The sequence below is a fragment of the Plecotus auritus genome, assembly GCF_963455305.1.
Source record: "Plecotus auritus genome assembly, chromosome: 1".
Classification (NCBI taxonomy): Eukaryota; Metazoa; Chordata; class Mammalia; order Chiroptera; family Vespertilionidae; genus Plecotus; species Plecotus auritus.
The window spans coordinates 191,033,065-191,047,087 of record NC_137770.1 but is presented as its reverse complement, the minus strand read 5'-3'; the positions used below and the strand labels follow the sequence as shown (position 1 = coordinate 191,047,087).

The following is a 14,023-nucleotide window of genomic DNA, read 5'->3' as shown; positions in this document are numbered from 1 at the left end:
ATATGTTGTCATACTTTAAGTTGAATCCAAATCTCTTGTAACATAATTTAAATGCTATCATTCTAATCAATAGAAATCAGATGTCTTAAAGAAAAAACTACTGTGTGTATAATGTAAAATGCATGTAGAATGAATAAAGTAGGGCAGCAATTTTAGATTCAGAAATCTTCATCCATACACAGGTGTGAATAGAATCATTTTACACATGTCAAAAAGCAGCTGCCGACATTTTTCATGACAAAGCCACATAAAGAGTGACAGTATTTGTAAGGTACACTGAGGATGAAGTGGGAGGCTCTTGAGGGTGGGGGACCCAAACCCTGACTGACAGCTGCCCAGGGATTGAGAGAGATGACTTCTCAGCAACGAGCTGGTTGTGCCAGCGGGGACGGTGTGCTGTAAGGAACAAGCAAAGGCCCAAATAAGAAAATGCTTTTCTACTAAGGGCCCTGTCCCTAACCAAGGAGAGCAGGCTGCACACTGAGCAACAGAAGGACGTGGCATTCAGTTTGGCTTTGTCCTCTGCGACTGACCTCCTCGCTGGCACCTTCTTCCTTTCACTGACATTGCTGTGCTCTCCAGTTTCAGTTCTGCATCAGCCTCCCTTTCCTTTTACTCATTGGAAGGTCACGCACTCTGTCTGAATCACCTTAAAATCTTATTATTTTTATCGAGTACCCCGAAGGATTGGTCATCGTTTTGGAGGATTTTTGCACCTGCCTGCTTCTTCCCTTCTGAATGACCCTGAGAGATGTGCACACGTCCATGTTAATCACCTCACTGCTTAGTCTCATGATTCATCGTCATAATAAACAAAAATCAGGCTTTTTCTTTGGCTAACATGATCTTTACATTTAATTTAGCTCTCAGTGAGTGAACAAATGCTCTTTGGCTGGTTGGGTTTTTGTTGTTTTGTTTTTTATTATGAGGGATTCTTAAAGTATAATTAGGGAAAATCCTTAAGTCTGGTAACTCAATACTGAAACCATCCACACAAAAAAATACTGTAAGAACACATTAAGTGCTAACTTTATAAACGTTTTCTTTGCAGGTGGAAAAACTGGTGGATTCGTGGAATTCTTACTCTAACGATGATTTCCTTGTTTTTCCTGATCATCTATATGGGATCTTTTATGCTGATGCTTCTTGTAAGTATTTACATTTCCCTAAGGTGCTCTTACTTTGTTTTTCAGTAATATGAGCATGTCATGACCAAGAAGGCAATGTAAGACTTGGTAACAGCAAATTTAGTTCCTTTAAGCATCTTGTAGTTCATGAAATGAACAAGGCTAATCTTTTCTGTTTGCAAAATGGCCTTTGAATGTGTTCATTCAGCAGAGATCAAGTATATACAGCCTATTCATGTCTTCTTGTCAAGATAAAACAGAAACACACACATATACATGACTTTAACATATAGGACTGTTAGCTAGATCCCTAACTTCAAAGAACTTAATCAAATGGCAGAGGCATGTAAGTAACTTTATGAGTAAATAGGATAGTAATTAAATGGGGTAAGCCCCATGGTAGAACTTGTTGGGAGAGCACAGTAAAAAAAGTACCTGAAACAGCCTGAGACAGAGATGAAGGAAGACTCTCAGAAGAGGTGATGCCACAGCTAGTCCTGAAAGAGGGACAGGACAAGGCGGGGCGGGGGAGTGGGGGAGGCGGGGGCGGGCATTCCAAGGTGGGGACATCGTGAGCAAGGTGTGGAGGGGACCTAGGGAGGAGACCAGAGAGGTGAGTGAAAGCTGTTCTGGGAGTGGGGATTTTGTCATGTATGAGAAGCCCAACAAGTCCTGAAGCCCAACAAGTATTTAATTCATTCACCTTAGCAGATGCTCCCAGGATGCCTGCCATGTGCCAGGCATTGTGCTAGCTCTGGGCTCTGATCCGGTGAGAAAAACACACCCGTCTGTGCCGTCACGGAGCTTACAATCTATACTTTAAAGCAGTGGTCGGCACACTCATTAGTCAACAGAGCCAAATATCAACAGTACAACGACTGAAATTTCTTTTGAGAGCCAAATTTTTTAAACTTCTTCTAACGCCACTTCTTCAAAATAGACTCGCCCAGGCCGTGGTATTTTGTGGAAGAACCACACTCAAGGGGCTAAAGAGCCACATGTGGCTCACGAGCCGCAGTTTGCTGACCACGGCCTTAAAGAATTGATCAGAAATACAACTAAAAGCTGCAATAAGCATTTAATTTTTTAAAAAGAAAAAAGGATGCTGTGAGAGCAAAGGGGGAACTGGAACGCTTTTCCAAGGCCTGTGCCCAGCCTAAGTGCTCGGTCTGAAGGCTGAGTGGGAGTTGGCGTGGTGAGAGAGGGAGCTTGGGGGAAGGAGGGTCACTGCAGAGACTCCTGGACATAAAGGCCTTGACATCTAAAGAAGCATGAAGCATTGGAAGCAAAGTGGTGGGCGTGAGAAGGAGAGTGCATTTGTTCAATAGATTTGTCACTTTATGCTGAGTGTGATTTAGCAGGGAACAGTGAGAGCCGGCTCTCGGGGATCTGCAGCGTCTCTATTTTATTATTTTTTCCTCTTCATCCCAACTCGGTTAGTTTAGCCCAGTGGTCGGCAAACTGCGGCTCGCGAGCCACATGTGGCTCTTTGGCCCCTTGAGTGTGGCTCTTCCACAAAATACCACGGCCTGGGCGAGTCTATTTTGAAGAAGTGGCGTTAGAAGTTTTAAGTTTAAAAAATTTGGCTCTCAAAAGAAATTTCAATCGTTGTACTGTTGATATTTGGCTCTGATGACTAATGAGTTTGCCGACCACTGGTTTAGCCTCTTCTTCTGTACTCACCTCCCTGTGTCCTGCTTGTTCTTGCCCACTTCTAATTCCGTTCACCTGTCTCACCTGTCTTCTCCTTCCATGCTGGTCCTATTCAGAGCACTACGCTCGGAGCAATATGAGATGGCTTTCCTTTATTCTAGAAAAGATTCCATTTTGAACTGAAATTAGACACGCTTGTGGAAAAATAAAATTCCACCAACCCCTGAAACCACTTAAAGTAACTCTCCTAAGCACCGTCAAGCCCTTTCACTTTTCTTTTTGTCCTCATTAATTTTGTACTTCCGTGGGGATATCAAGGTCACAAAAATGAATAAGAAATTGAAGAGCTTTTTTTTTTGCAAGATAAATGAATAATGAATAGGACTCATTTAATGTGAGGGCAGAAGCTCTTGAGTCTGAAAGCCAGGTAGGCGGGGCGAGCACCGTCCAGGTGAGACCGGAGAGAAGAGCCCGGCTCCCGGCCTGCATCTGAGCCCGCTGAGGGCTCCGAGGGCCAAGTGACCACCACCTGCCTCGGGGCTTGGGCATTGAAGGAGTGAGTGTGTGCACAGCACTTTCCCGTGCTGCGTGGTGAGGGGTCAGCCTGGAAGCAGGATTGCATGATAGCAGACAGCCCGTAGGCTTTGTGTCTGAGGGACCTTTGGGTGGACCTTGAGGCTCTATCAGGGTGGATGCCTGCGTGCTGTGAACAAAGGTCCTCACGGCCAGGTGTGTCAGAAAAGGTGTGTTGCTCTTTCCTAGAGGCAGGGCCTTTGAACCTGGAGGAATGATTAGGGAGCAGATTCCAGAGGACCTTGACATACTACATGAAGAAGTTTGGGGTTTATTTATAAAGCACGAAGGAGCCATTGAAAATACTGGGGGTTATTTGAATTATGAGTCTCCGTTAGAAGATAATTTTGATCAAGACGTTGCCAAACATCTGCATCCTTGATACACTGACTCGGTGGGCTCCCTGTGAATAAGTGACGTGGTCTCCACATTACACTGTTCGGTGTGGAGTAGGGCCAGAATTGGTAGAGACTGTTTTTTTCACCACTCTTTTATGACAAAATTCAAAACCCCTTTGAAGACATCCTTGGATTCTGATTTTTAAAAAGAGAATCATAAGCATACCTAAAGCACTCGGGCTTTTTTGTTCATTTTTTTCCCACTACGAAAGGTGGTTTTTTGGTAAGCTTAATCAGAGGAGAATACAAGAATATTAAAGACTAGAGGCCTGGTGCATGAAAATTCGTGCACTTGGCAGAGGGGGGGGGGCAGGGTCCCTCAGCCCAGCCTGCCCCCTCTCACAGTCCGGGAGCCCTCAGGGGATTAGTATAGATGTAGTTAAAGTAGATTTAACTAGCAGGGAGCGGGCCTAAGCCACAGTCTGGCCTTCCTCTACAGGATGCGACCAGGCCAATCGGGAAGGCACTGCCCCCATCACCCTGCTGCTGCTGCCTCTGCCAGCCGCAGCTGCCGGCCCTTGGCCCTCATTTCTTAGTGCTGGCTCCGCCCCCTGCCCACTGGTGGGTGGGGGGTGATCTGGGACCAGGCTGGCTATGGGAGGGCCTGTGGGAGGTTGAGGCACAGCAGGTCGCACCCCGTCCAGCCTCTGCGGAGGTGTGGTGTGAGGACCGGGCCTGCGCTGCTGCCTCTGTGGCTGCCTCTGCAGAAAGGGCAGCACTGGGACTGGGACCGCACAGCCCCCTCTCCCGCTGCCTCTGCAGAAGGAGCCACAGCGCTGGACCAGCCAGCGCTGCCACCTCTCCCACGCCGCCGCCTCTCCCACAACGCCGGCCCTCAGCCCTCACAGCCGCTGCAGCTTTGTCCTGAAGGATGTCCAGAAGGACGTCTGGTCTGTCCAGTCTAATTAGCATATTACCCTTTTATTAGTGTAGATGTAGTTAAAGTGGATTTGAACTGTTGTCGCTCTTATTTAGGTTTATTGCATATGCATGCACACATGTCTGCACACAGGTACACATGCATGTATACATTTGCTGTATTTATGATGTTTATGTCAAGGAGATATGGATGGACATACACACTGTTGGTTCTCAATTGCTTTCATGTGCTTTAAAGTCTTATTTACATCCATATCCCTAACTAGGTCATTTTTAAAAAAATATATATTTTATTGATTTTTTTACAGAGAGAAAGGGAGAGGGATAGAGAGTTAGAAACATCGATGAGCGAGAAACATCGATCAGCTGCCTCCTGCACACCCCCTACTGGGGATGTGCCCGCAACCAAGGTACATGCCCTTGACCGGAATCGAACCTGGGACCCTTCAGTCCGCAGGCCGACGCTCTATCCACGGAGTCAAACCGGTCAGGGCCCTAACTAGGTCATTTTTATTTTGAGTCAGACACATTGTATATAGTTTGCATTTGCCTAATAATATCAGCACTTAAAAATGACTAATTCAAGAGAATTTTATTAAAAACGTCTAGGAAATGATAGCTACTATTTTAAGATGGAACTCATACTCATGTTCCTTAAAATGAGCTTTTTCCCTTCAAACTTTTATTTATAGTACTTTAATTGTTGCAGCCACAGCTTTGAATCACACTTTCCAAATGATGGATTTACTAAAGCATATTTTTATTTAAAAGCAGGTGTGCACATATAGAAGATATTGTAGGAGCACCCCCCTAACCCCCCGTCCACCTTCTTGGAAATGCTTATAGTAATTCTTTTAATATACAATATATAATTTACTTTTTAATAGTGTTTAATTTTTCTCCATTGTGAGAGGTATAACAGTATATTAAAATTACTTTGGAAAGTAGATAATTTTAAAAATCATCCAACCCAATCATTAACCACCAAAACCTAGTTAATTCTGCCATTTGATATGCTTCCTTTAATCCTTTTTTCTTTTACGTTTTATTTTATTTATTTTTTTAAAATATATTTTATTGATATTTTACAGAGAGGAAGGGAGAGGGATAGAGAGCTAGAAACATCAATGAGAGAGAAACATCGATCAGCTGCCTCCTGCACACCTTCCACTGGGGATGTGCCCGCAACCAAGGTACATGCCCTTGACCGGAATCGAACCCGGGACCCTTCAGTCCATAGGCCGACGCTCTATCCACTGAGCCAAACCGGTTTCGGCTTCTTTTACGTTTTAAAAACCATGGTTATAGTCATAATGTGACTAAAATTTTATATCCTGCTATGGAAACAGAATATCTTCTCAAGTGTTTTGTGTTGCCCCAGTTTTAAAACCATTGGTTTAATACATTCATCTACTCCATGGAATGGAGTGCCTCATAAGTTATTAAACCATTGTGTTATATTTAGACATTCAGGTTATGTTCTGGTTTTTCTTTTTTGTGAATAACACTGTTAAACATATTGCAGACTTATTGCAGAACATATGCAGAATTATTTTCTTTGGATAGATTCCCAAAGTGAGAATAGACACTTTTATTTGGGTAACCCACAGGTACCATACATAGTTCAGACTGAACATATGCAGATCTCAACTTCTATTCCAACCCCAGCCATTCTGCATAAATCAGTTTCCCAAGCCTTACCTAGTGTTACTCTGTGTCCCCACTCCCCCAATTTCCTCAACCTCCAAATCCTGTTAGTTCTACCCCTCGATGTCTGTTATTCCTGCACTCCATTCTGCCCCATCCAAGGTAGATGTTCACCCACACTCATCCGGATGGTGGTGTCCTGCCTGCCTTACTGTCTCTACCTGTGCTGCCTCTGCAGTTAATTCTTTCCACCTCTGTTATCTTCAGACACTCCCGTCTGATCATGTCCTTTCACGACCAGCAGACTCCTTTGTGCTATTTCCTATGGTTCTGGGACTCGGTTTATCTCTCTATGTATCACCCCCACCTCAGTGTTCCAGCAACTCTGAGAACCACATGCCTTGTCCTCTCTTACATACATAACTCTATTTCCTCCTCCTTTGCCCTGGGACTGTGGCCCTCCCCAACCCCTCCCACAGTTTTTTTGTTTGTCTGCCTGTGCTTATTTATATCCATGTAACTATTTCCACATGGTATTAGCAGTTGTGTGTGTCCTCCCTGACAGACAATGCCTCTCTGAGAACAGATGTCCTATGTCAGTAATTAGCAGAACAGGCATTTACATAAAGGTTGCTGTTTTAAGGTTCTTAACACATTAATTGGGCCAATGGAGTCCTACCAATGTGCATTGCTAACAGTATTGATGGCGTGGAGTATCAGTTTCTGAGTAATCACCCAGCCCTGGAAGATATTAACTCAAATGTTTGAGTCCTGTTTTATCTTTTCCCAGCAGCTCCATATTAATTCTACTTGCACGCTGTAATTGGCAATCATATAAATATGTGTGTGTGCTATTAAAAGTACTTCTTTTCCTCTAAGTAAAATACGACATATACAGTGCTAATGGTTCTTGAGCAAATGTGTTCATAAACATTGCATCAGTGTATTTGGTATTTTAAAAGGCCCTGTTGCTATAAATAGCACGGCTTTGCCATTTTATCTTAACATCTAGCATTGTCCCCATTCTGTGATTTTTTGTGTGTCTAAAAATGACATTGGGTGTACAAAGGTTATTTGAAGGACAGTATTTCAATTTCCTCTTGTCTTTATAACACACGTTTATGACTTTTTCCTAAAAGAACTAACTATTCATAGTAGTTTGGCATAATAATTTCTTAAGTGGCAGAGTGGGCCGAATAACTTCTTTTTAAAACATATTTTTTATTGATTTCAGAGAGGAAGGGAGAGGGAGAGATCGAAACATCAAGCATGAGAGAGAATCATTGATCTGCTGCCTCCTGCATGCCCCACACTGGGGATGGAGCCCGCAACCAGGCACGTGCCCTGATGCAGTTACCTGTGACCAACCAGATCACATTCCTCAGATTGAACTACACTGCCACCTCCCACCCCAGGAAGGATCTCTGTAAAAAACCTTGTTTTGTTTACCCTCTAAACTGGAGTTTAGAGATGTTGAATATTGAATTTTTGCTACTGACATTTAGAATAATTAAAAATGGATAGGCTCATATGACAACAAGCTACTTATTAAATGTAAACATCAAGAAATGTATGTCAATGTTTTCTCTTGGTTTCAGGTTCTAGGCATCCAAGTGAAATGCTTCCATGAAATTATCACTATAGGTTACAGAGTCTATCGTTCCTATGACCTGCCATGGTTTAGAACACTCAGCTGGTAAGTGACTTAAAACCTTTTGACATGAAAATCTGACTCTTTTCTCAAGTTGGTAAGAGAGGCCATTCTGATCAGTCAGTATCCATATAGTTGATCTGATAGCTTGATTTTGGAGAAAGATAAATTAAAAAATTGCAACTGAATTTTGAAAAGAAGAAAATCACCTTCAGTTCTCCCATTCCAACACAACTGTTAAAATACCTCATCTTTCACCCTTTGTAGAGATATCTAACTTATATAGAATCTATACACCATTCTTGTCCTGTTTTAAGAAAGCCCCTCAATATTGGACACATTTTATATCCTTTATAATTATAAGTTTCCTTTGTAAAATGTTACAAATGTGTAATCTTTTGCTTTTTTCCCCTCGGTTGACATGAGACCGAATTAGATATCTCTACAAAGACTGAAAGATGAAAATAGTTGTTTTTGTTTTTTATTTTTTGAGTGACCAATGGTTGATTCAGGATGGGAAAGTCCAAACTAAATGTCTGTCTCCCATCTCCACCCCTGCGATCTGGCCCACCCTTTCCATAGCCCCCATAGGCCCAGGGTAAGGGAGGGAGGCAATGAGAGGAGGGGTGACCACACCTTTGTTCCTGTGGTTTGGTCTCCTCTCCAGGCCCTTGGCCCCATGACATGCAACAAGAAGGACAGGTAGGGGATGCAGAAGACTCTGATGAGGGCAGTGTGTAAGGCACCCTTGTAAATAGTGCTAACTTACCAGCCCATGAAATACTGTATGTGCACAAATGTATGTGAACATTAGTAAAATAGAATGCCAAATGATTTTAATATTTAAAAGTTTATATCTTTTAAAAACTTTGCAGGGGCAATCCTCAGTTATCAATACCTTGACCAGGAAACATAATGCTGTGATAGTTCGCGATTAACCTACTTGCCATGCCTTTGAGCTTAGTTATTTGATTCGCATCAGCCAGAGGGGCCAGTGTCTTATTAAAACAAATGTATCACCTTTGGGGTTCAGCATAGTAAAAAATAGTTTCTTGATTTTGGTAGTCACAAAGTGTACAGAAGATGTTAGGTAGATTAAATAGCTGGAGAATAATTAAACTCAAAATCATGCAGGATTGATTCTCTTTTTTTTTTTTTTTTTTTTGCTCTTGAGAGAGAGAGAGAAAGAAACATTGATGAGAGAGAGACACATCGACTGGTTGCCTTCCGCAACTACAACCCAAGTACATGCCTTTGACGGGGAGTCAAACCTGCAATCCTTTGGTGCAGTGGTCAGCAAACTCATTAGTCAACAGAGCCAAATATCAACAGTACAACAATTGAAATTTCTTTTGAGAGCTGAAAACTGACTTCTGCGCATGGGCCACGAAGTTTCAATTGCACTGTACGTGCGCGCCCACACGTGGTATTTTGTGGAAGAGCCACACTCAAGGGGCCAAAGAGCCGCATGTGGCTCATGAGCCGCAGTTTGCCGACCACTGCTTTGGTGCACAGGCCGATGCTCTAACCACTGACATCACCAGCCAGGGCAGGGGTGATTCTAAGTGTAGGAAGAAAAGGTAGGTCAGGATAGGCCAGTGATTGTAGAAGGCTTCAAGGAGAAGGTGGGAGAGAACCCATCACTTAGAGACAAGCTTCTGATAGAGAAGAGGGTTCTGGTTGGGGAAGCAGCACCTGTCATGTTCTAGGTGTGGGACTGAGGATTCATGTGCCACAGATGGTGACATTCCTGGCCCTCCTGAGCAGAAGGCACTTACTTATTGGGGAGTAGTGGGCAAAATGTACTGGTGGGCTAGACTGGGCTGTGATAGCCTTACAGAAGAGTCCACGACAGTTTCCAGTGTAGGAGGATAGCAAAACGGTGGCACAGCTGATGGAAATGAGAATACTTGCCCTTTGAAAACAGTGGGGCATAATTCCCTCCATGAGATCCAGAGGGAAGCCACCCCTTTCCTTTCTGTCTCCTGGCTACCTGGGCACTAGGAACCTAAGGCAGTGTTTGTCAGCCTTTTTTCCGGCTCCCATAGCAAAATCTCATGGGTTCCACCTTTCCCTGAGTGAAAAGATATACCAGAGCTTGAGGAAGGACAGATGATTTATGTGATTTGTAAAAGGTTCTACTGGAGGTTTTTACCTGCTGCTAGCTCCTATCCCCACTGCTGCCCCTTAAAAATCACTGCTCAGCAGGAGGCCATCGGGAGCATGGAGGAGAGGGAGAAGGGTGCCAACATGTGCGGGGCAGGTGGAAATTTGGCTTAGGATCGCTACTATAAAAAGCATTAGAGCTGTGTGAGAGAGAGAGGGGAGCGGGGGAGAGAGAGGTTGCAAGTATGTTCTACTGTGAGATTGAAAGTGTTTTTCATATTGTTTCCTAATATTGTTTCTGGAATTCTGAGGGACATAAAAAAGTTTCAAATATAAAAAGCTAATTATTTTTAAATTACAGGTACTTTCTACTCTGTGTAAACTACTTTTTCTATGGAGAGACTGTAGCTGATTATTTCGCTACATTTGTTCAAAGAGAAGAGCAACTTCAGTTCCTCATTCGCTACCATAGATTTATATCATTTGCCCTCTATCTGGCAGGTAAGTTAAGGAAGATATTCTGTATCGATATGTAGCTAACAGATTTTACATGTTTATTTTTATTTTTGTTATTTAAATTCGTAACATCCTTTCTTTGTTACATTTTAATGCAGCTTCTTTTTTTAATTGTCCCATGTAAAAAGCTATTCTTTTTCAGTAGGGTCTTAAATAGAAATTATATCCTAATGGTGGTTTTTAAAAGTACTTATTTAATAGTCACTCCATATATTTGAAAAATTTCTTTGCAAATAGTAGTAAAGAAACTTTTAAATATATGGATTGATATAACCAGGTATAATTTACAAAGAAACTTTCACACTTATATTGCTTAATTTGTTTCTAGGTAATAGAGTTTTCATATAGACTTAATCAGGGTATTTCGTTTTTCTGACATGGTTCATTACATAGTCACAATATATATAAATACAATATATTTATTTATAGTATGCTGTGCCACTTGTTTTTTATTTTAGATTAAGAATCTGATACTTAGGATAAAGTTAGGATTATAGATTTATTTTCCATTAAAGTTTCCCAACCATATACAAATTTTTAAGAAATTGATTTAGATATGCACTTTTTAAAAGTCGGATTTACATCATTAAACAGGTGTCTAAAATATCACTTTCTATAAAGCATCCATGATTACATTTTTGTTCTTTTACGACCTTTTGTTTTGCTTGAGCTTAGTAACTGCTTCCCCTTCTTTTCTCCACATTTGTAAAGTTCTAGGTAGCAATCCTTAATTTTTCCTTCAGGTCTGTCCTATGTCGTTGGTAGCTTTTTCAAATGTTCACACAAATCAGTAGCATATCAGTTCTCTCTTTTCCTGGAGACCCCTGTTCCAGAGACTTCTGTGGTGTTACGTTGGACTGGCAGCTGGTAGGCCTGCCAGCGCACCAGCATGATTTGGCCTCCTTATTTCTTCTCTTCCATGCCCTCCAGTTTCTGGGTCTACACCCTCATTTTGTTGTAAGCATGGCCTTCGATAGTGTCCTGTGAAATGTTCTTAGAAGGTAAATGTCTAAAAATATTTTTATTCACCTGGCCGGTGTGGCTCAGTGGTTGAGCGTCAACCTATGAACCGGAGGTCACCGTTTGATTCCTGCTCAGAGCACATGCCTGGATTGCAGGCTCCATCCCTAGTGTGGGTCACGCAGGAGGCAGCTGATCAATGATTCTCATCATTGATGTTTTTCTCTCTCCCTCTCTCTTCCTTTCTGAAATCAATAAAATAATATATTTTAAAATATATATATTTATTCTGTTCATACAGTTGACTGCTTTGGCCAAGGCTCCCACTTATTATTAGTAGACTTTTACTTAATACTCTAGTTTAAAAGCCCAGGCCTCACTCTTGCCTTCCACTGAGCCTTTTCTGCTCACTTTTCTCTAGAAAATACTACTAGCTGTCCCTGATTTCTTAGGTTTGCTAAAAGTTATCCAATCTCTTTTCTAGCATCCAACATTTTGCAGCCATTTCTCCTCTGTTTTCCTTGACATTTCTTTAGTTCTCTTTGCTCTCTGGGTTTTATTTTCTTTATTGTTTTCTTGCTCTGTGGGTTTTTGCCTAAACCTTATTTTAGTTAGGCTACTGGGACAGAATAGAAATAAATGATATGGTCAACTTGCCATTTTAAGACAGAAATCCTAACTAGTTTTATATTTTTTATTTTGGCTTTAAAGAATTTACTGTTTTCTCTGATGGTTCCGGGGGCTGACTGGGCCTCAGTGGGCGGTTCTGAAGGAGGACCTCTCCCGGGGTGGCATCGGATGGAGGCAGTGCTAGTCTTTAAGTCTTGAGTGGCTGGACGTCAGAGATGGCTCGCCCTCAGGGCCACAGTCAGTGCTGGCTGTTGACTTGAGCTCCTACTTTTGGCCTCTCCATGGGGCGTGGCTGTCTCTGAGCACCATGGATGGGTTCTGAATAGGGAGTGAGTGCACCAAAAGCCAAGTGTCACTAGAGTCCTTAATTAGGTGTGTTTTTAAACTGGTTTCCAAAAATGAAAGCATGATGCCTGCCCATAGGAACATGTAGACGGAAAAGGAGTATTCAGTGAAACCTCCCTCCAGCCTCGGAGCCTGCCTTACTGTCTCCAGGCGCTCACGGCAGCGATTGCAGACATTTTTTGAGTGTTCACGCTTATATGTTTGTATCTTCCATTCCCCCTCATTTTTTTTTTTTTTAAATACAAGTGAGAGCAGACTATTCTGTACCTGCTTTTTCCCACATGATGTAGCTTATGGGTAGTTTTATATTGGGACGTCGGAATTGATCTCAGGTTTTCCATACCTGCAGTAGCATCTGTATTGATGCGCAGACAGCAGTATCTGCGAGGCAGAATGTCAGGAAGCACGGTGACCACCATTACCTCAGCTTACTTTCCCTTTGAGGTTTGCTCGCTCTTATACTTGAGGATAACTTCTCAATTGAGTGGTAACGAAGATGTAACTTGTTTTCTTTATTGTTTCTTTTTATACATTTTATACATGACAGCCTCCCAGCCAACCTTTATAGTGCTTGCTTGCTTCCTACACTGTTTCCCAACTCAACTTTATAAAATAAAACCAGTATTCCCTCCTTTTTTTCTGACTCATTACTGTCGGAGAAATAGTGCAGTTTAGGCTCTTGGACTCACAGGAGCTCTTTGAAAGTCAGTGTCATTCTTCCAACAAACATTTGAGTGCTTTCCAGATGCTCCACACTGTGGATGGTGCAGAGGAGACGGGAGTATGGCTGACTGTGTGCCTTCCAGGGTCTTGAAATGGGTGGGACATGCATCCCCAAGTTTATTGCTGAAACATGAACCAGGACCTCTAAGAGCAGACAGGAGGGCAAGGAGGGCCTGGCTGTGCTGCGGGTGGGAAGGCTACAGACGGCCTTTGAGAAGAGAGTTCAGGTGTCATGAAAAGTAAAGAGCAAGCAGGCATCTGCTGGGTGGTGACAGGAAGGGCATTGCAGGCTTGGAAATGAGAGAGAGAGACGTGTCCGGGGCTGGTGGCGGGCACTGAAGATTGGACAGGTGGGCAGGAACCAAACCTTGAGAAGCTGTGTGTATTGTGGGAAGGGTTTGGAAACCATTGGGACTTCACGCTAAGAGATGATATAACCAGATTTTCAATTAAATGAAAGAGGAGTTAAGAGACATTAACAGGGCGACCAGATAGGAAACTGCTGCTGTAATTCCTGCTAAATAGAATGAGGACCTGAGCCATTTAGGTTTGTAATTAATACTAAGAGGGTCATAAAGTAAATACGAACACTGTAGGCTGACCTTAGAAACTCACTGCTGTTTATGGAAATCCATGAAAAATTTCTTCTATATCCCCCACTATTGGTATTCTTTGTTGAGATAATTGTGTCTTTATATGCGGTCGTAAGGAATAATAGAGATATTCCTTATACTTTGCCAGTTTCCTCCAATGTAATATTTTGCAAAACTACAGTATAATATCATACCTGGATATTGATGTTATTACAGTCCTAC

The 14,023-nt window shown here is 42.5% G+C and overlaps 1 protein-coding gene across 1 annotated transcript in view; it reads left to right on the top strand.

Moving 5' to 3' along the window:
* Window positions 1-14,023, top strand: part of CDS1 (CDP-diacylglycerol synthase 1) — a 67,696-nt gene that overhangs the window by 30,067 nt on the left and 23,606 nt on the right. The window contains exons 3-5 of the mRNA XM_080648551.1: window positions 1,052-1,148; window positions 7,876-7,973; window positions 10,396-10,535. Of these exons, the coding sequence (XP_080504677.1) occupies window positions 1,052-1,148; window positions 7,876-7,973; window positions 10,396-10,535 (335 nt within the window). The remainder of the gene's footprint in view (window positions 1-1,051; window positions 1,149-7,875; window positions 7,974-10,395; window positions 10,536-14,023) is intronic.